At 36.2% G+C, this 27,215-nt stretch overlaps 1 protein-coding gene across 3 annotated transcripts in view; it reads right to left on the bottom strand.

Moving 5' to 3' along the window:
* Nucleotides 1–2,131: 2,131 nt before the first annotated feature.
* Nucleotides 2,132–27,215, bottom strand: part of PDCL2 (phosducin like 2) — a 40,711-nt gene continuing 15,627 nt past the window's right edge. For 2 of the 3 annotated variants that reach the window (XM_014850162.3, XM_070505863.1), the window contains 5 exons: nucleotides 27,029–27,149; nucleotides 26,153–26,243; nucleotides 9,015–9,158; nucleotides 5,865–6,073; nucleotides 2,132–2,413 (listed from right to left, as the gene is read on the bottom strand). In XM_014850162.3, coding sequence (XP_014705648.1) covers nucleotides 2,256–2,413; nucleotides 5,865–6,073; nucleotides 9,015–9,158; nucleotides 26,153–26,243; nucleotides 27,029–27,149 — 723 coding nt within the window. In that variant the 3' untranslated portion in view covers nucleotides 2,132–2,255. Of the gene's footprint in view, nucleotides 2,414–5,864; nucleotides 6,074–9,014; nucleotides 9,159–26,152; nucleotides 26,244–27,020; nucleotides 27,150–27,215 lie in introns of those variants that run through there. The other variant, XR_011502228.1, reaches the window with a different exon arrangement.

The following is a 27,215-nucleotide window of genomic DNA, read 5'->3' as shown; positions in this document are numbered from 1 at the left end:
AATAACTAAGAGTATGAAGGAAGAATTAAAAAATATCCTCAAGACATCTTTAAGGTATTTGCTACCCAGTGTTGCTCAATCACCTAAGGATCTCATTAAAACAAAAATTCCAATTCAGTTAGTCTGAGATGGGGCCCGAGATTCCACATTTCTAACGAGCTCCCTGGGGATACTGCCGATTTTAGGACCACACTTTGACAAACAAGACACCATAAAGTGGGGAAGGCAGTTTCAACAGAGCACGGTTCGCAGCAAGGTATAGAGAAAAATATTAGGTTAGAATATATGAAATATCCTTTTTTGTGGGTCAAAAATGGTTAAATATTGACAATTTCAAAAAACTTTTTATGTTTGTATCCTATCAAATAAAATTCATTCAATAAAATGGGAAACAGTATTAAATATTAAATAATTTCCCCACATTCTGACAAATATTTATACCCTACATAAGTGAGAATGTATAAATGAAGTAACGTGTGGAAGTAGTACCGACCTGTGTTGGCAGGCATCAGCACTGGCGAGAAGAATGTGTGTGTGTGTGTGCATCTGAAAAAGATTGAGGCTAGAATCACAACCAGCTACCTCTAACACGCTGTAATTTTATGATTTTTACAAATGTTAAAGTCTTCAGGAACTGTGCTTGTGGATAAAAACTTACTGCCACCTGGTGGATCTGAGTTAAGTTAAAAGGAAAATATGTCTTTTTATTTATATATCTTAAATACTATTAGTATTTCCTCTGTTAATTTTAACTTGAAAAGGACAAAAGATAAATATGTATTTACTAAAAAAAATTACATTTAGGGCAACCTTTTACATTTGGTTTCAATTGGAGGGGAAAATAATGTTCATATTTATATGCATTAGATGGCATTAAAGTTACATTTTAACTTTATGATAATATGACTTTTCCTTTCATTTCCACAACTGTTTTATCCTAAGTAGGAATTTATCCATCCATTTGTTAAGGAGACTTTCAGAACTCGGACCAGTATAGGTAATTATTTCTCTTGATGTGTACATAGTGCTATCATAAAAGCCATTGTACACGACTCCCGACTTTCTTTCCCTTTGTCTGAAGATGTGTATTTTCAGAAGCCCTTTGCTTTCTCAGAAGAAAACAGTCCTCCCAATCCTTTCCAAAGTTAGATCATTTGATATTACCTTGTCTAATAAAATAAATTATCACTACCTTACTCAAATCTATATTTAACTTTCCTTCCACGTCATCATTCTCTGCAGGCTTTATGATCCCCACTCCCAAGAGCGGCAAAGAGCCTTTTCCTGACTCCATGTTAAACTTCCTCAATTCTCACCAATTTATTTTTGTAATCTAATCATTTAAATTTAGTTTAGATTCTCTCACAAACATGAGTGAATATCCATGGTCAGAATGGTGGCTCATCAATACAAAGCAGAAGAATAAAATCTGTAATTGAACTATTACATGCTGATTTACCACCCTTTTCTCTAAAAGTGGTATTCATTATTAAACCAAGAGAAAACATCCTGCAAGTCTTTTGCAGTGTCCTAATATTGTATGTTTTCTCATGATGAATTCTTCTGCAATTACTATTAAAACATAGATAAGCTTCACAATATATTTTTCTCACTTCTCTTCGTGACTTAGAAACTTTCATGTTATGTTATACAGTTCTAATGATTCTATGGTCTGACTATTAGTAAGAGTATGTAATAATCTTCTAGCTTAATAACAGAACTATTAAAAACAGTAATAAAGAGTGGAAATGTTTCTTATGTACTTTTCAGAATCTTTAAATTGCACTTTTCTATTGAGTGGTTAATTTTTTGAATAGATAAGAGATTTCAAAGAAAAAGCCTATGGTCATAAACTTAAGTATTTTCACTCAAGGCCTCTAAATAATAGAGTTTAAAATCTATTGACATAAATTAAATGAAATTTCATGGTTCTCTTTCATCATTTTCATTCATAGGCCTCTCTGGAAGTGAGTTGGCAACACAGAGGACTTGTAATATTTGTGTTTTTGTCCAACATGGGTCGGAAAAAGGATAAGCCACAGAAAAATATTAAGGGTTCAGTAAAAATTCTGATTTTGTTGGAGGCAATGAATATTCTGAAATGCTTAAAAGTTTCTGAAATGACATATAAGCTATAATTCTAATATAAAAATAAAAATAAATCTATAAATGTTCTAACCTCTGATTGTAAAGGCAGTGGCAAATAAAACATTCAGTATATAAACACTTTCAAGCTATTTATTACATAGTTCTTTCTATTTGGTATCATCATTATCACTGTTTGAACTGTTAGTGTCATCATAAATAGAAGCGTTTCTTATTGAAGATACCATCACATCTACAATGTCTTTTTTGGGGTTTTCTTCCAAATCAGTCTGTATTGCTCCAACTTCTGCTAGCTTCCATTCAAGTTCTGCAATAAATAATCCATCATTAAATCAGATAAAAATCTCGGAAAAATGAGAAAAAGAATTTCTCATCTATATGAAACACAAGTTGACTAATAAAATTAACGTGGAAGTGATGATGTATTTAGAACTGGATGACAATGAAAGTACTACAACATCAAAATACACATTAGACATAGCAAAGTTATACTTAAAGGGAAATTTTATGGTTAAACTGCTTATTTTAAAATGACTGAAAATAAGTGGTTTAAAAGTTCAAATCAAGAAGCTGGGAAAAAACAATAAAGCAAACCCAAGGAAAGCAGAAAGAGGGCTATAATGAAGAAAAGACTTTAGCAAAAAGAGAAAAACAAAATCAGTAAGAGGTGACCAACAAAATCAAAAGCTGGTTCTTTGAAGAGGCTAGCAGACATACCTCAGGCAAAAATGATCACAAGTAAGCGAAAGAAACCAAATAAGACACAGAATTTACATGGGGCATAACTACGGTAAAGATTTTAAAGTTATGAGAATAGTATGAAAAAACTTACCCCAGTATATTTGAAAACTTTAATGGAAAAATTTCAACAAAAATATGAATTACCAAAATATATCCAAGAGAGAAACTAAAAAGAATTAAATTGATAACCAAAAATTCCCCATGCCTGCAAATTCATTTTGTTAAATTTATTCCTAAGTACGGTATAGATGAATAGAACATTTATGAAGAAAATTACAAAATGCTTTTATGAGGAAAATTCCAAAATATATTACATTAAAAAACATAATATATATGTTATATTTATGAGGAAAATTACAAAAACCATTAAAGAAGACCAAAATAAATGACAAAATATATCTCATTCATGGATAGGAACATTCATTGTTATTAAGATATCAAGTCTCCAATAATTAATCTATAAATAGGATTCTAATAAATAATCAACAGGCTTTTTCACAGAATTTGACTAATTCCAACATTTATATGAAATTTTGAAAACTTGCTCTACTAGAGACAACAGATTGTTATAAAGCTATAGTGATTAACATAGTGCTATATTGATTCAGGGACAGACAAATAGACCAGTGGAACATAGAGATTTCAGAAACAAATTGAAGCATTTTTTGAACCATGAAAAATGACATAGGAAACAAAAATCAATGGGGAAAACACCGCACACACACATCAGGATGGTTACTATAAAAAAAGACAGAAAATAACAGATGTTGGTGAGGATGTGGAGAAATTGGAACCCTTGTGCAGTATTGGGAATGTGAAACAGCGCAATCACTATGGAAGACAGTATAGTGTTGCTCAAAAAATTAAAATAGAATTACCATATGATACAGCAATTCTACATCTGAGTATATACCCAAAAAAATTGAAAACAGGGACTAGAACGATTATTTGTACATCCATGTTCACAGGAGCATTGTTCACAATAGCTAAAAGGTAGATGCAACCCAAGTGTCCATCGACAGATGAATGGGTAAATGAAATGTGGTATAAACATATAATGGAATATTATTCAGTCTTAAAAAGGAAGGAAATTCTGACACATGCTACAACATGGATGAACTTTGAGGACATTATGCTAAGTGAAAGAGGTCAGTCACAAAAGGACAAACACTATTATGATTCACTTATATGAAGTACTGAGAGTAGTATAAAGTCAGAAATTAGAATGGTGATTTTCAGGGGCTGGAGGGAGAGAGGAATGGGGGAATTATTGTTTAATGGGTAGAGAGTTGCAGTTACGCCAGATGAAAAGAGTTTTAGAGATGGATAATGGTGATGATAGCACAACGGTGTGAATGTACTTAATGTCACTGAACTATATAATTAAAAATGGTTAAATAAAGTAACATAAAATAAATAAGTCCTAGGTATGTAATGTACAGCATAGTAACTATAGTTAAAAATACTGTATTATATATTTAAAACGTGGTTAAGATGGTAAATTTCATGTTATGTGTATTTTACGACAAACAAAAATTTTTTTAATATATCAATTTGAAAAAAGCATGGACCAGATAACATGCTATTCATGACAGTGATTGCCTCTAAGGAGGCAGGGAGGGGAATGGGACTAGAAATGGAAATATAAGTAACTTCAACTATATCTGTAATGTTTATTTCAACAATAAACAAAGAAATAGCTGAAGCAAACATGAACAAATGTTCACCTTTGTTATTTTTGGTAAATGATTTCATGAATGTTTGCTATATTATTGTTGTACTCCTACGTGTTAATTTTTTTTAGTTAAAGGGATGAGATCCAAGCAGAAAAAACAAGGTGGTAAAACGAAGAGGAACCTTAGAGACTAGGAGAAGGAAAAGGGGGTAATTCTGGAACAATTAAAGTATTGGAGGTCTCAGTGAACAAACAGCTTTAGCGGAATGATAGAGTGAAAGAATGGCTGTTAAAAACAACTATTCACGATGGCTTTAACACAATGGTAAGAGAAAAAGATTTAAAAAATATAGAATTAAAGTAGTTCCAGGAAATGACTAGATCAAGGATATGGCCTTAGAATTAGGCTAGGAAGTAAAAATTATCAAAGTCCTGTGCTATGTACTATGAAAAAAAATAATAGGAAGCATGGTCCTTGTACTTGTTAGGGAGACAAAACTCAAAGAGAATTGATTAACCAACAAAATCAGATTGTACATGGATAAGTGAAAAATAAGTTGTATAGAGAATATATGCTATAGAAATTCAGTAGAGAAGATGAAGATAGATTATAATTGGTCCAGAATCACATAATGGGATAAATGGAAATCTAGGAAACCCATGAAGGAATCGGGTTTGGAAGCGAGGGTAGAGAAGGGTAGGGTATTTTGGGTATAGGGAAAGAGTATGAAACAAAAAATCACAAATGAGTAATGTATGTCTGGGGTAGTGGTTGAAGGCGAACCTGGCTGGAGCAGAAACTGGAAAGCATCCAGAAATATATTTGGCTACATGGGCGGAAATTCTCAAGCAGAAATTCTGAATTGTTAACTTAATTGAGGGGCCGGCCCGGTGGCGCAGCGGTTAAGTTCGCACATTCGGCTTCTCGGTGGCCCGGGGTTCGCTGGTTCGGATCCTGGGTGCGGACATGGCACCGCTTGGCACGCCATGCTGTGGTAGGCGTCCCACATATAAACTAGAGGAAGATGGGCACGGATGTTAGCTCAGGGCCAGGCTTCCTCAGCAAAAAGAGGAGGACTGGCAGTAGTTAGCTCAGGGCTTATCTTCCTCAAAATAAAATAAATAACTTATTTGAGACAAGGAACCATTAAGGATTTAAGCAAGTGGGTGTTATAATAAGAGTATTATTGTCAAAAAATTAATCTGGAGGCATAAAAGAAGAGACTGGAATCAAGGGGGAAAACCTTATGTTTTACGGAAATAGACTTTCATAATACTTGTTAACATGTAGAAGTTTTCACCTATTTTTTTTATAAACAAATTTTTAAAATAATGTCATTACCTTCTAGCTTGAGATTTATCCCTCCACATTCTATAATTCCAATGAATTTGCCTTCTATCTGACCATTTTTATAAGCAAAAATTGTTGGTAAACAATTGTCATGGTAGTGTTGAATACAGCTATTCACGATGGCTTTAACAAATTTAGTTTCTGGAAACTTTCTTGCTAGGAGACTAAGATGCTGGTTAACCAACAAACACATTGGGATGCTAAAAAAGAGAAACAGTACACACAGTATCTTTAAAAAACAGACTACTCATGTCAGTCTAATAAAATAGATCACATTGGTTTATAACATTACATAAATTTCAGGTGTACATCATTATATTTCAACTTCTGTATAGACTGTATCATGTTCACTACCAAAAGTCTAGTTGCAAAAAATATCCATTAATTTTCTTAAAATGTATCTTTTATATTGACATATGAGTGCATTTTCTTAATGTCAAGAAAACTAATATTTTATGTAACTATTGTAGATTGCCCCCAAAAAGCCTTCTGAGAAGGTAACAAATACCTAACATGTTATAAAAACAGATCCTTACTCTGAGTCCATCAAAGCATATGACAGTTTAAAACAGCCTAGCTGAGACTAAAACACATTCAACCTCTTTGAAGAATTTTTGAAAACGATTTGTCAAAACTAGTAATTTACCTAGAAATAACCATTAATGTAAATAATTTTATACCATGGTGTGGGCGTTCAGAACCAACATCTATTCTGCTGATCATAATGAGTCTCCGAAAAGACATTCAGTGAACCACTTCAGTATTTAACATTTGTCACACACAGATTCCGGGAGTGTAAATGTTGGATTTCTCATACTTGTTTGTGAAGAACCCAAATCAGAAGTATTTACGAACTGGTTTAACCAGATAAGTGGTATAGGAAAAACGAGAAATGATTCTTTTTAAGGCTTTAAATTATTCAAAAATTAATTACCAAGCATTTTATTACAATAAAAGTAACGTCTTTTTTTAATTAAGATTATGATAGTTTACAACCTTGTGAAATTTCAGTTGTACATTATTGTTAGTCACGTTGTAGGTGCACCACTTCACCCTTTGTGCCCTCCCCCCACCCTTTCCCCTAGTAACCACCAATCAGTTCTCTTTGTCTATATGTTAACTTCCACCTATGAGTGGAGTCATACAGAGTTCGTCTTTCTCTGTCTGGCTTATTTCACTTAACATAATACCCTCAAGGTCCATCCATGTTGTTGTGAATGGGACGATTTTGTCCTTTTTTATGGCTGAGTAGTATTCCATTGTATATGTATACCATATCTTCTTTATCCAATCATCAGTTGCTGGGCACTTAGGTTGGTTCCACATCTTGGCTATTGTAAATAATGCTGCAATGAACATAGGGGTGCATGGGACTTTTGGAATTGCTGATTTCAAGTTCTTTGGATAGATACCCAGTAGTGGGATGGCTGGGTCATAAGGTATTTCTACTTTTAACTTTTTGAGAAATCTCCATACTGTTTTCCACAGTGGCTGCACCAGTTTGCTTTCCCACCAACCGTGTATGAGGGTTCCTTTTCCTCCACAACCTCTCCAACATTTGTCACTCTTGGTTAGTAATATCTTCTTTTATGGGGCATGGTAGCCTATCAATATTTGTCTGAGGAACTGGTAAGCTGATAAACAGCAGGGCTCAAATTTGCATAAATTGCTCTGTACAGAATTTCTCTAAGGACCCGAAGAGAAAAGAAATTCTTTATTCAGAGAACGAGATAAGAACACTGAGGGCTGCTGTCATGGCCTCTGTTGCTGGTTTGGCTTCGAGCCCAGGCAGAGGGGCTGGGAACTAAAGCTAGAGGGGCTGTTTCGATGAGGGATTTACGAAACTCTGGGAGCTCGCGGCTCCTTTATGGCACAGAGTTGGGGAAAGGTCCACTGTTCCCAATTATTATACCGGGCTGGTGAGGCCTAGGGAGATTGGGGTTATACCTTGCACAACTTGTCACTCTAAAATTAACTGTTTGGGGGTTGGAGAGGCTGTGAGGGAAATATTCTCTTAAAAAAGACTTAAGTGGCATGATATATCCAAATCCACAGCATAATGCTTGACTGGATCCTTATTCAAAAACATATGTATTTATAAATGACATTTTGAAGTCAGTTGGGGAAATTTGAGTAAGGAATGGGTATTAGATGCTATTAGGAATTATTGTTAATTTTCTTAGGTGAGAAAATGGTATTATGTTAAAAAGAAAAACCGCAGGACCAAAATGGCAACACTTGTGCTAAAGCCCATGATACCAAACCTAGATTTAAATCTTTACGTAATAGCAGTTTTGACCTTCCCCAGAAATGTAGTCTTCATCAACCAGTCTGGAATTTTCTGGAAAGTACCAATGAGGTAATCTGTGGCTTGGGCCCTCTCCATGCCCCAGACGAAGAAGAGGTAATCTGCACAATGAAATCCTTGACTTTCCCTCCCCCTCAAAGAGGAGATGTCCTGACCCAAAATAATCCTTTCTTTTTTTTTGCTAATAACTTCCTTGCCCCACCCTCCTTCCTATAAAACCCTTCCATTTTGCATTAACTCCTAGGAGTATCTCTCTGCTTGCTAGAGGAGATGTTGCCCGATTCCTGAATCATTGAATAAAGCCAATTAGATCTTCACGTTTACTCGGTGGCGTTTTGTTTTTAACAGTGGTTATGTAGAAAAAAGTCCTTATGTTTTGATGATACATGCTGAAATATTTAGAAGTAAAGCATCATGCTGTGTGTAATTTACTTTGAAATGGTTCTGCAAATTCACACACACACACAAAATGATACAAATATGGCAAAATGTTCATTGTTCAATCTACCTGGCCACTATTTAGGACACTCACTTTATCATTACTTTTCTGTATTTTTGAAATTTTCCATAACAAGTATTTTTTTTTAATTAACTGCCAAAGAGTACTTATTTTTCTAAGAAGTGTGACAAGTCCTTTAAGTTAGACATGAAGATATATTAAAATACTTTATTTAATCCCTGAAGCCAAATGACTCTATACATACATGTACATATATATACACATATTTTTCTTGAGTAGTCTTTGTTTTATGCTTTATAAAACCTTAACACCAGAAATACATACCTTAAAACATTAGTATATTAACATTTCATAAAAATGCTATGGTAATTACCTTGATCTGTATAGATGAATTATAACCCATACATCTCTTTCTGCATTTGTGACTTCATTCACATACTGATTTCCAGAAATTTCTCTTAATTCCCCAAATTTTTGTTTTTTCTTAAGAGCTTTCCATTCCTGTAACCGTTTTTCTCTAAGTAAAAAAAAATGAAATGAAACCACATAAGAAAATTATTACATTCTTAAGTTCATTCCCATATACAGTAACAATTTAGGGCAATGAATGTAATGCTTGTGCCTGTCAAACACTTTAAAGAATATTAAAATAATTATTAATGGTCTTATAATGCAAATTTCTCTTTTTATTTGGGAATTTGTGTTATCGTGGGTATTACAAAGTGTAAGAAGTCAGCTACTGACTTTTAAATTTATTTTTATTAACGACTAGGTCTTAATCATAATTATAGAGACTTTATTTAGACATTGGGCCAATAAATTTCCATACAAGATTAAATACTTATTAAGGGAGAATATGCATAATAATAATAGCTAACATTTTTTGAGTGCTTACTACATTGCCAGACACTATTTTAAATGCATTACATTAACTAATTTATTCCTTGTACAAACATTATGAACTTGGTACTGTTATTATCCCCATTACATCCTCAACTATCATGCTAAACTGACCTTCAATCCAAAACCTTTGTAAGTATGTGTAATTACCTGTTATAAATTTATTGCAGGCAGAGAGGTCATAGAGAAGAATGATTACGAGTTTGGACTCTAAGGTCAGACTGCACTGGGTTTTAAATGCCAGCTCCCACTTACTAGCAGCATGAACTTGGGCAAGTTATTTAATCTCTCTAAGCTTCAGTTTCCCCAAGTGCAAACTGCAATAATACTAATACCTATTGGCATGGGATTGTGGGGGATTAACTAACACATGTAAATTTCTTTGACTGGTGCCCAGCAAACTGAGCATTCAGCAAATGTTACCTAGTTATTCATCCATAAGAACCTTAAAACTTTGTTAAACAACTCTCTCAAAATTTACATACTTTAATTGTTGAATGCTTGGATTCATAAAGCAAATCCAAATGGTTTCTGACACATCTGCAAATTTCTTTAAAGTTACTGATTCTATATCTCTAAGTTATCTGGGAGAACCTACTCCCCTTCTTTGTCTGTGTATTAAATATATTTTCTGATTTTCTGTATTCTTGGATGCTCTGGCATCTGAGGCTTTGCTGATCCATGAGAGACTGCTTCTCCCAGGGTTACCTAATTCCTAAAGATAGCAAACACTTGCCCAAGAGCACATTCCTCAAATGCAAACCAACTGATCCAGAGCTCAATCCTTCAACCACCTCCTTTACTGGGCTGAGCCATTATCCCCCTGCTTTAATCATCCCTGGGCCTGGTACCAGACAACTAGAGACAGCCACTATAATCCAGAGCCTGAAAAATTATTCAAACTATCCAATCCTAAATCTCCTTACTCTGCCTAGCTTGCATTTCCTGTGGAAACCGCAATAAAGGCTCATGTCCATGCTATACGCTCACTCCTTCTGCCTCTTAGCCAGCTCTGGTGCTTCCCCGTGTGGCCCTGCATTGTGGGGCATGCCCCCTACTCTTGAGAATTGTGAGTAACAAACAGTCTTTTCAGAGTCAATTATCTCCTGATCTGTTGGCTTCACTGTACCTGAATAAATACAAAATCCTGTGTGTATTTTAAAACACCTTGTCCTTATTTCACCTATTAGAAACATGTTGGGTAAAACCAATCACTTTACATAACAAGTAATCTAAGCAAAATGAAGCCTAGAGGGGAAGACCAATGTCGACGAAAATAATCCATAACCAATCTACAAATGAAAATTTGGGTGAGTTTATTCTGAGCTGAAATCTGAGGACCATGGCCTGGGGCCTTTCTTCCCAAAGGAAGAAAGGGCACCAAAGAAGTGAGGTATACAGAGTGGTTATATACCCCCATACAGGATGTTTCACATATGATTGAAATGTCCCTCCCACAATAGTCACAAGATTGCCCTGTCAGCACAGCACTTGATGGACACAGCAGGTAGTGGATCTGCTATCTCTGAGGGTGTAGCAGGAGGCAAGTCTATTTGTCTCGAGCTGGGCGGCCACAGGTGAGCGCAGCAATCAGTTTCTAGCCTAAGGAAAGATGCTTAATCCTTAAGGAGAAGCCAACATTGGGATGGGGAGGGAAGTTGCACCTTAATCTCAAGGGCCTTTGTTCTTGCCAGAAGGAATATCTAAAGCAGATATACAATGCATGCTCAACAGCCACGGTCAGGCCCTTTTGGAAAGACAAGGTCAGGCCGAATTAGGTTTATACCAAGTGGCTTCCTCATATTCTCCAATATATCCTATTGCTTGCCATTTTTATTTTTCACCAAGAATAGTACTCCAAGTCTAGGACCCCCACAGTTTTCAAACTGAAGTCCTTCAATTTTCCCTCTACTGGCCCAGATATTCAGAATTTACAGTTACTCCAAAGATCTTTTCTCAGCCCTATATTGCTTGCTTTGAGTATTTAGCATCATTAACTTCCCTCTATTTGATCTCACTGGCTTAATATCTTTCAAAAGTTTCAAAAAGTTTTTGTTCTGATGAGGGCACCATGCCCCACTTAATGGTGCAACTATCAACTACTTCTCTTCTTCCTCCCCTCCTCTACCCTCTCCTCCTCATTTGTCTTTGTTATTTCAAAGGAATTGAGCAGGCAGAGACACAAACACCTGGATTAGTTTTGCCATCAGGAAGTGATATAGTGTTCAGTGGCCTGCATTTTTCACCTAACAATCATATCAGTTGAGATTCAGTTGCATAAACAGAAAGCCCTCTAGCTATTTTAAGCAGCAATAAACTTAATCTGGGGAATTAAGTCCTTTACAAACTCAGTGGAAAGAGGAAGGAGGAGGCTCTAGACCGAACTAACAGGAACGACTCCCAGAACAACACTGCTAAACTGGTCTGCCAACGAAACAGCCTTATCTGCCGCAATCCAGAAACTGGGGAAGCTGGAACTAATGTTGCACTTATGCCCTAGTATCAAACTACTCTGGAGATCAGAAAACCGCTGTAACAACTTTTGTCTCTAGGAACTTATCTCCTTAGCAAAGACTGGGAGAAAATATTTGCAAAACCCACATCTGATAAAGGACTGTCATACAAAATTTATACAAAGAACTGTAAAAACTCGACCATAGGAAAACAAATCACTATATTAGAAAATGGACCTAAGACCTTAACAGACACCTCACCAAAGAAGATATACAGGTGACAAATAAGCATCTGAAAAGATGCTCCCACATCTATGTGACAAATAAAAATGGGAAGTAATAGGATATATTAGAGAATATGAGGAAGCCATGTGGTGTAAACCTAATTTGGCCTGACCTTGTCTTCCCAAAAGGGCCTGACCGTGACCGTTGAGCATGCTTTGTATATCTGCTTTAGATATTCCCTACGGCAAGAACAAAGGCCCTTGAGATAAAGGTGCAACTTCCCTCCCCCTCCCAATGTTGGTATTCCCTTAAGGATTAAGCATCTTTCCTTAGGCTAGAAACCGATTGCTGCGCTCACCTGTGGCCGCCCAGCTCGAGACAATAGGCTTGCCTCCTGCTACACCCTCTGAGAGAGCAGACCCACTACCTGCTGTGTCCATCAAGTGCTGTGCTGACAGGGCAATCTTGTGACTATTGTGGGAGGGACATTTCAATCATATGTGAAACGTCCTGTATGGGGGTATATAACCACTCTGTATACCTCACTTCTTTGGTGCCCTTTCTTCCTTTGGGAAGAAAGGCCCCAGGCCATGGTCCTCAGATTTCAGCTCAGAATAAACTCTCCCAAATTTTCATTTATAGATTGGTTATGGATTATTTTCATTGCCAGTTCTTTCGTCGACATATATCATCAGGGAAATGCAAATTAAAACAACAAGAGACCATTATACATCTATTAGAATGACCAAAATCTGGAACACTGACAACACCAACTGCTGGAGAGGATGTGGAGCAATAGGAGCTCTCACTGCTGGTGGACATGCAAAATGGCACAGCTTTTTTTGGAAGGCTTTTGGAAGGTTTTTGGAAGGTTTTTGGAAGTTTAGAGGTTTCTTATAAAACTAAACATACTCTTACCACATGATCTGGCTATCGGGCTCCTTGGTATTTACCCAAAGGAGTCGAAAACATGTCCATGTAAAAAACTGCACATGGGTGTTTATAGCAGCTTTATTCATCATTGCCAAAACTTGGAAGCCACCAAGATGTCCTTCAGTGGGTGAATGGATAAATAAACTGTGGTACATCCAGACAACGGAATATTACTCAGTGCTAAAATGAAATGAGCTATCAAGTCATGAAAAGACATGGAGAAACCTTAAACGCATGTTACTAAGTAAAAGAAGCCAATCTGAGAAGGCTACATACTGTATGATTCCAACTATATGACATTCTGGAAAAGGCAAACTATGGAGACAATAAAAAGATCAGTAGTTGCCAGAGGTTGGCAGTGGGGGAAGGATGAATAGGCAGAGCACAGAGGATTTTTAGGGCAGTGAAAATACTCTTATGATATTATAATGATGGATATATATCATTATTCATTTGTCTAAACCTGTAGAATGTACAACACCAGAATGAACTGTAATGTACACTCTTGACTTTGGGCAATTATAATGTATGTCTGTGGATTCATCAATTACAACAAATATATCACTCTGGTGGGAGATATTGATAATGGGGAAGGCTTTGCATTTGTGGGAGCAGGAGCTATATTTGAAATCTCTACACTTGCCACTCAATTTTGCTGTGAACCTAAAACTGCTTTTGAAAAAAAAGTCTTAAATTTTTAGCTGCTGTTTTGCTTTGGCTTTAAATGAAGAATTTGCTTTAAATCAGCACTATCAAGATGACTACAGAATTTTATTTTCTTAAGAACAAGTAAAATTTTGAAAGGCTACAGTTTCCTTTTTCCTTACATCCAAAGTGACAGCAGAGATATGAAGATAATGCCATAATTTGGTGGCCATTAGATTTGGACTTTTGATGTGGAGCATGCAAGTAAAAGAACTTCTATGTATAGCATCTCTTTATCTCTGTGGCAGAGACTAATTGGGTGGTCATTAGTATAGCTTCCTCTTCCACGGCTTACAGGAAGACAGCATTTGCTAGCTTCCCTTGAAGTTAGATTAGGGCCATAAGACTGGATTATGTCCAGTGAAACATGAGTGAAAGTGATAAGTGCATTTCTATGACTCATCTCTGAAATGTCCCATGCCATTTTTCACACTGTCTCCTTGGTCCACAAGCCTGGAGGTAAAGGATTCTGAGATGATGGAGCCCCTAATGAAGAGAGCCCAGATCCCTAGTCATCACCTGGAGGAGAGCTGGACGTGCACCATCTGTGAGTGAGGAAATTTCCTGTGTGAAAACACTGAGATTTTGTAGTTGTTTGTTACAGGAGCTAGCATTAATTATCTTAATAAATTCTGCTGACATAAATGATTATAACATTAAGTTTGCTAGCATTGAACAACCCCTGCATTCCTTGAATAAACCCTAATTATTCACTATATATGATTATTTTAGTACACTGGTTTATTTGCTAACATTTTATTTAAGATTTTGGCATTTGCATTTTAAAAGTGAGATTGGTCTAAAGCAATATTTTTCAAGTTGAGGCATGTGGACATCCTGTATGAGACATCCATCACTTGGGTATGGCGGGTTCCACAGAGGGGCATATTCCTGAGACTTGACTCAAATTTACTGAATATTATCTCTTGGTGCTGGCCTCAGGAATGTGCATTTTTAACTTTATATTATGGACACTAATTAATATGTACAAAAGTAAAAAGGCCCCGGATGTCTGCATCTTCCATCAATAATTTCTATTCATAGCCAATCTTCTTTCATCTCTAACCCCATTAACTCCCCATCTCAAAGGCTATTCTGAAGCATATAAGACATCATGTCATTTCATCTATAAATATTTCATTATATATCTCTATGAGAATACTTTAAAAAATTTAGTTTGAGGGCCAGGCCCATGGCCAAGCAGTTAAGTTCACATGCTCTGCTTTGGCAGCCCAGGGTTTGCCGGTTCGGATCCTGGGCATGGACCTACACACTGCTCATCAGGCCATGCTGTGGCAGCGTCCCATATAGAGGAACTAGAATGACCTGCAACTAGGATATACAATTATATATTTGGGCTTTAGGGAGAAAAAAAAAAAGAGGAAGATTGGCAACAGACGTTAGCTCAGGGCCAATCTTCCTCACTGAAAAGCATAAAAAAAAAATTTAGTTCACATGGCATAATCACACCTAAACCAATGATAATTCCTTAATATATTCAGATATTATTCAAATAATCCTATCCTCTCCATTTAAAAAACTTATTTAATTGTGGTAAAACATACATGAACCTTTATCATGTTGACCATTTTTACATGTACAGTTCTGTGTCATTCAGTACTGTCTCCATTTTTTAAAGTTTGTTTATTCAAATGAGGATCCAAATTAGATTTATACAAATGTTGTTATATCTCTTAAATCTCATTTAATCCACAGATTCTTTTCCATCTATTCTTTCCCCTAGCAATTTCTTTCTTGAAGGAAACTAGATCGCTTGTCCAAAGTTCCCCACAGTCTGAATTTTGCTGATTGCATTATTAGGAAGTTAATTCACACAAGAAATCTAATTTTGCAATAAGTTGGTAAGCTTTCTAGCTCTATAAAAAAGGGATTATCTGTGCCTTGAAAGTAGAGGAAAATCCGCTGTAGAACAAATTTCAGGAAGCAGGCTATCTTCTCAATTATGCTTGTCTATCCCTTATTGAGTCAATTTTGGAAATTTATATTTTTATTTAAAATCATATTTTTTTAATGATGCATATGATCATATGTCCTGCATCTGGCTTCAGACACAGTATAATGTTTATGAATTTCACCAAGGTGATCATGTGTATCAGTAGGTAGCTTACTATTCCTTGTTGTTATTGGTGCCAGTTGAGTGACTCCTAGCTACCCCGGGGACATCAGAACTGAACTCTGCCTGGTCTTTGGTCTTTTTGCACCATCCTCTCACCTTCTAGAACTATATCAGACAATGCTCCTCTGTGATGCATAGGGTTTTCATGGCCAGTTTTTTTGGAAGTGAGTCTCCAGGTCCTTCTTTTTAGTCTGTCTGAGTCTGGAAGCTCCACTGAAACCTATCCACAGAGGGTGACCCTGCTAGTATTTGAAATATTGGTGGCATAGCTTTCAGCATCAGAGCAACATGCAGCCACAGTATGATAACCAACAGACAAGTAGTGTGGTTCCCTGACTGGGAAACAAACCCAGGCAGCAGCAGTGAGAGCACTGAATCTTAACCACTAGACCACCAGGGCTGGGCTTACTATTCTCACAGAGTAATATTCCATTTCATAAATGAATTACAATTTGCTTATTCATTCACCTCACATTTATTCATCATATTGATGAACTTTTGGGTTGTCACCAGTTTCTGGCTATTATGAATATTCATGTACAAGTCTTTGTATTGACATGTATCTTCAATTCTCTCAAGTAAATATCCAGGAATGTAATTGCTGGGTTGTATGTTAAATGTATTTGTAACTTTATAAGAAATTGCCAAACTATTTTCCAAAGTAGTCATATGTGAGTTACAGTTCCTCTAAGATCTTTAGTTTTTAATTGTAATATAATTCATATACAATGAAAGTCAACTATTTAAAGTGTACAATTCAGTGACTTTTAAAATATTCACAGAGTTGGGCATCCATCACCACTATCTAATTCCAGACTATTTTTATTGCCCCAAAGAAACCTCATATCCATTGGCAGTTATTCCTTATTCCCCCATCCCGGGCCCTGTCAATTAATAATCTGCTTTCTGTTTCTATGAATTTTCCTATTCTGGACATTTCATATAAAATGTGGCCTTTTGTCACTGGCTTCTGTCACTTAGCATAATATTTTCAAGATTCAATCCTGTTGTGGCATGTATCAGTATATAATTTGTTTACATGGCTGAATAATATTCCATTGTATGAATATACAGTGGTCCCTCAGTATCCACAGAGGACAGAATTGCAGTCAGGAGGATAGGAATATAGAAATGTTTCACATAGAGGAGGAGGAGAGAACTAAGACTAAAAACAAATGAAGAAACTCTCCAAGAAATATCCAACGCCATTAAGAAATGCAACATAAGGATTATAGGTATCCCAGAGGGAGAAGAGAAGGAGAATGGAGCAGAAAGCTTGTTCAAAGAAATAGAACTGAGAATTTCCCAAACCTGGGGAGAGAGCTGAAAATCCATGTGACAGAAGACAATAGATCTCTAAACTTTATCAATGTAAAAAGGCCAACCCAAAGGCATATAGCAGCGAAGCTTGGAAAAGTCAATGACAAAGAGAAAATATTAAGGGCAGCAAGGCAGAAGAAAATAATCTACAAAGGAACCCCTATCAGGCTGTCAACAGATTTCTCAGCAAATACATTACAGACTAGGAGAGAATGGAACGATATATTAAAAATTCTGAAAGACAAAAACTTTCAGCCAAGAATACCCTATCCATTGAAAATATCTTTCAAATATGATGGAGAAATAAAAACTTTCCCAGATAAACCAAAGTTAAGAGGGTTCATTGCCACAGACCCGCCCCCTACAAGAAATGATGAGGAAGGCACTCATATCTGAAAAAAAATTTAAAAAGGAAAGAGGTTACAAAACCCTGAGCAAAGGAGATAAGTAGAAAGACAAAATCAGAAAGTTGCAGCTCTCCATCAGAACAGGTTAGCAAACGCTTAAGCATAACATTAAAGGGAAAGGGAAGGGCAACACCAGGAATAACTATAATCTTGTCATTTTACCACAAACTCACAACACAAGAAGAAAAAAAGATGTGACAATAACAACTTAGAAGGGGAAGAGGAAAAGGATGGAACCAGTTTAGTCTAAGGAAATAAGAGGCTATCAGAAAATGGACTATCTCATCTATGACATGTTCTATACAAACCACGTGGTAACCACTAAACAAATAATTAGAACAGAGACACAAATTACAAATAAGGAGAAAACTAAGAGAACCAACATAGAAAACTGCCTCACTGAATTGGTAGTCTGAAATTCATGGGGCGAGAAACCAAGGAAAAACAAGAGAACTGGAAAATGAGCGATAAAATGGCAGCATTAGGCCCCCACATTTCAATAATCACTCTAAATGTAAACGGATTGAATTCTCCAGTCAAAAGGCACAGAGTGACAGGATGGATTAAAAAACAAGACCCAACAATATGCTGCCTCCAGGAAACACACCTCAGCCCCAAAGACAAACATAGCCTCAGAGTTAAGGGATGGAAGACAGTACTCCAGCTAATAGTGAACATAAGAAAGCAAGTGTCACCATACTTATATCAGACAAAGTAGACTTCAAGGCAAAACAGGTAAAGAGAGACTAAGAGGGGCAGTTTATAATGATAAAAGGGACACTCCAACAAGAAGACACAATACTTATAAATATATAGGAGGACCACACAGGAGGACCAAAGTACATAAAGCAACTATTAACAAAACTAGAAGGAAATATCAACAATACAATAACAGCAGGGAACTTCAACACCGTACTAGCACCAATGGATAGATCATCCAGAGAGAAAGTCAACAAGGACATTGTAGAATTAAATGAAAAACTAGACCAGATGAACTTAATAGATATATATAGAACACTCCATCCAAAAACCGCAGGTTACACATTCTTCTCAAGCGTGCATGGAACATTCTCAAGGATAGACCATATGTTGGGAAACAAAGAAAGCCTCAACAAATTTAAAAGGATTGAAAATAATATCAAGCACCTTTTCCAATCATAATGCTATGAAACTAGAAATCAGTTACAAGAATAAAGCTGGGAAAGGGGCAAAGGCGTGGAGATTAAACAACATGCTACTGAATGACCAATGTATCATTGAAGAAATCAAAGGAGAAATCAAATATTATCTGGAGACAAACAAAAATGAAAACACACCATACCAACTCATTTGGGATGCAGCAAAAGCCATCCTAAGAGGGAAATTCATTGCAATACAGGCTCACCTCAATAAACAAGAAAAATCTCAAATAAGCAATCTCAAACTACACCTAAAAGAATTAGAGAAAGAAGAACTAACAAAGCCCAAAGTCAGTAGAAGGAGGGAAATAATAAAAATTAGAGCAGAAATAAATGAAATCAAAACAAAAAAGACAGTAGAAAGGATTAATGAAACAAAGAGATGGCTCTTTGAGAAAATTAACAAAATTGACAAACCCTTAGCCAGGCTCACTAAGGAAAAAAGAGAGAAGACTCAAATAAATAAAATAAGAAATGAAAGAGGATAAATCACAATGGATACCATAGAAATACAAAAGACTACAAGAGAATACTATGAAAAACTATATGCCAACAAATTGGACAGCCCAGAAGAAATGGATAAATTCTTAGACTCTTAAAACCTCCCAAAACTGAATCAGGAAGAAATAGAGAATCTGAATAGACCAATCACAAGTAAAGAGATTGAAACAGTAACCAAAAACCTCCCCAAAAACAAAAGTCCAGGACCAGACAGCTTCTCTGGAGAATTCTACCAAACATTCAAAGAAGATTTAATACCTATCTTTCTCAAACTATTCCAGGAAATTGAGGAACATGGAGCACTTCCTAATGCATCCTATGAGGCCAACATCACCCTGATCCCAAAATCAGTCAAGGACAACACAAAGTAGGAAAACTACAGGCCAATATCACTGATGAACATAGATGCAAAACTCCTCAACAAAACATTGTCAAACCGAATACAGCAATACATTAGAAAGATCATACACCATCATCAAGTGGGATTTACACCAGGGGCACAGGGATGGTTCAACATCCACAAGTCAATCAACGTGATACACCACATTAACAAAATGAGAAACAAAAACCACATGATCATCTCAATAGATGCAGAGAAAGCATTCAACAAGATCCAACATCATTTATGATAAAAACTCTCAATAAAATGGGTATAGAAGGAAAGTACCTCAGCATAATAAAGGCCATATATGACAAACCCACAGCCAACATCATACTCAATGGGGAAAAACTGAAAGCCATCCCTCTGAGAACAAGAACAAGACAAGGGTGCCCACTCTCACCACTCTTATTCAATATAGTACTGGAGATTTTGGCCAGAGCAATTAGGCAGGTAAAAGAAATAAAAGGAAGCCAAATAGTCAATAAAGAAGTGAAACTCTCTTTGTTTGTGGATGACATGATCTTATATATAGATAACCCTAAAAAATCCATTGGAAAGCTACTTGAAGTAATCAACAATTACAGGAAAATTGCAGGATACAAAATCAACTTACATAAATCAGTAGCATTTCTATACTCTAATAATGAACTAACAGAAAGAGAACTCAAGAACACAATACCATTCACAATCACAACAAAAAGAATAAAATATCTAGGAATAAATTTAACCAAGGAAGTGAAAGACCTATGCAATGAAAACTACAAGACTTTCCTGAAAGAAATTGCTGATGACATAAAGAGATGGAAAGACATTCCATGCACATGGATTGGAAGAATAAACGTAGTTAGAATGTCTATACTACCTAAAGCAATCTACAGATTCAATGCAATCCCAATCAGAATCCCAATGATATTCTTCACAGAAATAGAACAAAGACTCCTAAAACTCATATGGGGGCAACAAAAGACCCCGAATTGCTAAAGCAATCCTGAAAAAAAGAACAAAGCTGGAGGCATCACAATCCCTGACTTCAAAATATACTACAAAGCTATCATAATCAAAACAGCATGGTACTGGTACAAAAACAGGTACAAAGATCAAAGGAATAGAATTGAAAGCCCAGAAATAAAACCACACCTCTATGGACAGCTAATCTTTGACAAAGGAGCTGAGAACATACAATGGAGAAAGAAAGTCTCTTCAACAAATGGTGTTGGGAAAACTGGACAGCCACGTGTAAAAGAATGAAAATAGACCATTCTTTTACACCTTTCACAAAAATAAACCCCAAATGGATCAAAGACTTAAAGGTGAGACCTGAAACCAAGACTTCTGGAAGAAAAAGTAGGCAGTACACTCTTTGACATCAGTATTTACAGGATCTTTTCGGACACCATGTCTTCTCAGACAGGGGAAACAATAGGAAGAATAAACAAATGGGACTTCATCAGACTAAAGAGCTTCTACAAGGCAAGGGAAAACAGGATTGAAACAAAAACACAACCCACCAACTGAGAAAAAATATTTGCAAATTATATATCCAACAAAGGGTTAATCTCCATAATATATCAAGAACTCACACAACTCAACAATGAAAAATCAAACAACCCAATCAAAAAATGGGCAGGGGACATGAACAGACATTTCTCCAAAGAAGATGTACAGATGGCCAATAGGCACATGAAAAGATGCTCATCATCACTGATCATCAGGGAAATGCAAATCAAAACTACACCAAGATATCACCTTACACCCATTAGAATGGCAAAAATAATCAAAACAAAAAGTAACAAATGTTGAAGAGGTTGTAGAGAAAAAGGCCCCGCATACACTGCTGGTGGGAATGCAAACTGGTGCAGCCACTATGGAAAACAGTATGGAGATTTCTCAAAAAGTTAAAAATAGAAATACCATATGACCTAGCCATCCCACTACTGGGTATATATTCAAAGAAATTGAAATCAGTAATTCAAAGAGACCCATGCACCTCTATGTTCAATGCGGCTTTATTCATAATAGCCAAGATGTGGAAACAACCTAAGTGCCCATTGACTGATGACTGGATAAAGAAGATATGGTGTGTGTATATATATATATACACACATATATATACATACTATACACACACACACATTGGAATACTACTCAGCCATAAAAAAAGATAAAATCATCCCATTCACAACAACATGGATGGACCTTGAGGGCATTATGTTAACTGAAGTAAGCCAGCTAGAGAACGACAACCTCTGCATGACTCCACTTGTATGTGGAAGATAAACAAACACATGGACAAAGAGAACAGATTAGTGGTTACCAGGAGAAAAGGGGGTGGGGGGTGGGCACAAAGGGTGAAGTGGTGCACCTATAATATGACTGACAAATAATAACGTACAACTGAAATTTCACAAGGTTGAAAACTATCATAACCTCAGTAAAAACAAAACAAAAACAAAAAAATAGGACTCACTTCTGCCATTTAGCTATTTTCTGTATTTCTTATATGCTCTTTGTTCCTCAATTTTTCCATCACTGCTTCTTTTTTATTTCATTGATTTTTGTGGTGTCCCATTTTGATTTCCCTCATCTTTTGTGTATTCTTTTAGTTTTTTCTTAGTGGTTACCTTAAGGATTAAAATTAATATCTTCTAATGACCTACTATGAATAATACCAATGTAGTTTCAATAGCATACCAACACTGCTCCTATACCTCTTCATCCCTTGCCTTTTATGTTGTTAATGTTACAAACTACATTGTCTGTGCATCCATTAACACCAATTTATCATTGTGTTATGCATTTGCCTTTTGAATCATACAGAAAAAAAGGAGTTAAAAATCAAAAGTACAATGAAACTGGCTTTTATATTTACCTATGTAGTTACCTTTACCTATGTTATTTATTTCTTCATATAGCTTTGAGTTACTGTCTAGTGCCCTTTTTTTTTTTTTTTTTTTGGTGAGGAAGATTTGCCCTGAGCTAACATTCATTGCCAATCTTCCTCTATTCTGTATGTGGGACACTGTCACAGTATGGCCTGATGAATGGTGTATAGGTCCACACCCAGGATCCAAACCTGCAAACCCTGGGCCACTGAAGGGGAGTGCATAAACTTAACCACTACGCCACCAGGCTGGCCCCTCTAGTGCCCTCTAATTTCAGCCTGAAGGACTCCTTTAGCTAATTTTTAATGGCAATTCTAGTAGTAAGAAACTCACTTAGCTTTTATCTAGGAATGTCTTAATTTCTCCTTCATTCTTGCACCACAGCTTTGCCAGATGTAGAATTCTTGGTTGACAGGTTTTTTTTTTTCTCGCAGCACTTCAAATATATCAACACACTGCCTTCTGGCCTCCAAGATTTCTAATGAGAAATGGGCTGACAAGTCTTATTAGGAGTACCTTGTATGTGACAAATTGCTTCCCTCTCACTGATTTCAAGCTTCTGTCTTTGTCTTTTGCTAGTTGATTATCATGTGTCTTTGTATGGTTCTCTGATTTATCCTACTTGGAGTTCATTAAGCATCTCGGATTTGTAGATTTATATATTTTGTCAAATTTGGGAAGTTTTCAGCCATTATTTCTTCAAATATTCTTTCTACCCCTTTCTCTCTCTTTCTTTCTGCTGGGATTCACATGCTACATATGTTGGTTCACCTAATAGTATACCTCAAGGCTAATTAGGCTCTGTTCACTTTTGTTCATTCTTTTTCTCTTCCTCAGACTCAATAATTTCAATTGTCCTATCTTCAAATTTGCTAATTCTTTCTTCTGCTTGTTCAAATCTGCTTTCAAAGGCTCCTAGTATGTTTTTTACTTCAATTATTGTACTTTTTAGTTTCAGAATATCTTTTGGGTTTCTTTTTATAATTTCTATCTCTTTATTGCTGTTCTCATTTTGTTCATATGATGCTTTCCTGTCTTTGTCCATGTCCTCATTTACCTCTTTGAGCATCTTTAATTCAGTTGTCTTAAAATCTTTGTCTAGTAAGTCTGACATCTGAGCTTCCTTAGGTATATTTTGTATTGATTTATTTTGTTCCTTTTAATGAGCTATACTTTCCTATTTCTTTGTATGCCTTTTGATTTTTTGTTGTTGTTGAAAAGTGACTCTTATAATGTGATAACTCTGGACATCAGATTCTCCTCCTTCTCCATGTTTTTTTAAATTATTATTATTATTGTAGGGTCTCTGTGCGAGAGATCAGCCTGAGGTATACGTGTGAAGTCTTCTCAGGTCTTTTCTGAGCCTTCTTCTTTTCCAAGGCTTTCTAAATTCTCCCTTATATATGGTTGTTTTTGAAGGTCAAAAACAAAACCAAACCAGACGTGACTCCTTTAAACCCCCTGGAAGCCACCTGAGCCAGCGAGGGGTGACACACTGGCAGCCAGTCTCTGTGCCTGTACCTCTGCATTCAGAAGTAGCAGTCTGCAATCAGAACACAGAACCTTGATATTTGAGGACAAAGTCTTTATTGCCCACCATGGCTCCTGCAAGCTGTGCCAGAAACAAAGGTGGTTTTTCAAACATCTGCCTGATGTGGGGCTGGGAGGTGGAAAATGGATAGCTGTTACACACCAAGGACTGAAATCAACCAATGCTAACTGCAATTTACCAGTCAAGCTTTATTCTATAAGCTGCAAGTGTCCAGAGAGACTCCAGAGTTCCCAAGTTGTCACTTTAGACAGTTTCTGCCAGTACAATTGTTGTCTACATGGCGAGATGGATTCCTGGAGCTCTCTACTCTGCCATCTTTCCTGATGTCAACCCAGTCAGTTGTTTTTTGAAAGTCCCTCAAATTTGAGTTCCTCTAATATATTCTTATCATTAGACTGAGGTTATGCACTATTGAGAAGGAGACCACAGAGGTGATATGTCTTCCTCAGTGCATCATATCAGGAGATACTTGATGTCAACATGTATTATTGGTGATGTTAACCTTGGTCACTTCCCGAAGATGGGGTCTGCCAAAATTACACTGTAAACTTACTATTTCCTCCTTTATGATTACTAAATATTTTGAGACTACGCAAATATCCTGTTTCCATTTAAATTTTCACTCACTTACTTTAGCGTCTACCAGCAGATCTTGCCCATGGGGGATTATTACTGTGGTGTTCTGATGGTGACTTTTCTATTTTTCTATTTCCCTCATTCCATCTACGCTTATTAATTGGAATTCTTCAGTGAGGATGAGGTGTTGCTTCCTCTGAATTTCTTCACGTATTCAGCTATTTATTTATTTATATCACTATGGCCTCATGGATATTTATTTTATAATCCAATATTATGATTATTTATTGTGTTGTTCAAGTTGTTCCAACTCTGGCCTTTGTGAGGTCTCATAGTTTGGCTCCTTACTTTCTGGAACCACAAGATGCTCCAGATTCATATTGTACTTTCTCAACTCACAGTGTGGAATAAAGTGGTTATCCAAGGAACACTGGTTCCTTTTATTGGAGAATAGTGTTTATGAAACAAGAGCTGAGTGCTAAGTGTGCTCATTGCTTCTGGAGTATTGCTGCTTCCAACCCAACGCATTGGTTTTTGTTTGTTTGTTTGTTTAGATTTTATTTTTTCCTTTTTCTCCCCAAAGCCCCCCGGTACATAGTTGCATATTCTTCGTTGTGGGTCCTTCTAGTTGTGGCATGTGGGACGCTGCCTCAGCGTGGTTTGATGAGCAGTGCCATGTCCGCGCCCAGGATTCAAACCAAAGAAACACTGGGCCGCCTGCAGCGGAGCGCGTGAACTTAACCACTCAACCATGGGGCCAGCCCCCCAACTCATTGTTTTTTCATGTTAAAAAAAAATCTGGCATTCCTGGGACCAATCCTACTTGATCAGGTGGTAGTATTCTTTGTTTAAACTGCTGGACTTCATTTGCTAATATTTTATGAAAAATTTTTGTGCCTACATTCATATAAGGTATTTTTCTGTAGCATTCTGTTTTTTTTCAATTTCTTTGTCTGATTTTAGTATCAGGATAAGTTGGGAAATACATACACTTGTTCTAATTTCTGAAAGAATTTGTTTGTAATTAGTAATTATTCATTAAATGATAGAAACCCTTGACAGACATCATGCTAGAAGGAAATTTATGGCCCTCTTTTGCATGGCCTTTTATTGATATTTTCCACTTTACTCACATGTAACTTAATGAAGTTTTGCTGCGTATTATTGGACAGTTTTTTATTTAAGCAAATGCAAAAAAGTCAGGAAAAAAATTCCATCTTATATAAGTGAGTTAGTTTAAAAATTAGTTGTGTTCTATTTTTAATCTATTCTTTAGACAAAATAGGGCTTATTCTTAGATTCATCCTTACAATACTTCTTCGTTCTAAAACTCCTAATTTCCCCAAATGAATCACTGTACCTATATATTTCAATAGCTTTCATATCTTCATCATCAAATTCATCTTCAGCTTCCTTCAACTGTGCAAGAGTCATCTTTTCATATGGTTTAACTAAAACAAAATAAATCATAGATAATTGAATTGTTTAAAAACTATTTTTACTTTATAGTCACATGTCTAAAAAAACCAATATATTAGATAAATGGAGATCAAGAATATCCTTTTTTTTCCTCCCCAAAGCCCCAGAACATAGTTGTATATCCTAGTTGAAGTTGTTCTAGTTCTTCTATGTGAGACGCTGCCATGGCTTGGCAACTGACAGATGAGTGTTGTGGTTCTGTGCCTGGGAAGTGAACCCAGGCTGCTGAAGCAGAACACGCCAAACTTTAACCACTAGGCTATCAGGGCTGGCTCAAGAATATCTTTAATGTTGCAGTTTCTCCAGTATATAAACCTATTTTGTGGCCTGATCTGATATGCTTCAGGTTTGTTAAAAACGTTGTTACTCCCTCGGAGTTCACAGAATTACCAGGCTCCACTAAAAGTAGATGTGAAAATCAATTAGACCCCATAAATGTAGATTTTCCAAGTACCTCAAAATCTTGACAAATAATACATACTATATAGAATGATCAAAATAGAAGGTAATCACAAGGTAGAGAAGAAAAGCTCACTAGGTTAGATACCAGGACATTTCAGCTCTGTTATTAACTAGTATGTGACTTTCAACACACGAATTAGGAATTTTAGGTGTCAGCATGCTAATTTCAAAAGTATGGTGGGATTTATATTAAATGATTTCTAACGTCCCCTCTCCCTCTAAGTTCATGAAATACACTATCACTATTATAACTGTATTATCCCCTTCATCCAGCCCACCAAGGGCACAACTGTACCCATTGCTTCTTTCTGTAAACGTAAAACCATTTCTTCAATTTCATCTTTTGGCTCTTCTTTTGGAGGAAGAATGCCAAAATTTCTTAAAATTTCATTCCATTCTGTATCTTCATTTGGATCCTATATAAAAAATAGAAAATCTATTAACATAGTAGTACATTTTATCATGTATGCGTAAAATTGATA

Source organism: Equus asinus, chromosome 3 (genome assembly GCF_041296235.1).
Source record: "Equus asinus isolate D_3611 breed Donkey chromosome 3, EquAss-T2T_v2, whole genome shotgun sequence".
NCBI lineage: Eukaryota > Metazoa > Chordata > Mammalia > Perissodactyla > Equidae > Equus > Equus asinus.
The sequence above is the reverse complement of the archived record's forward strand: the minus strand, read 5'-3'. Positions and strand labels throughout refer to the sequence as shown.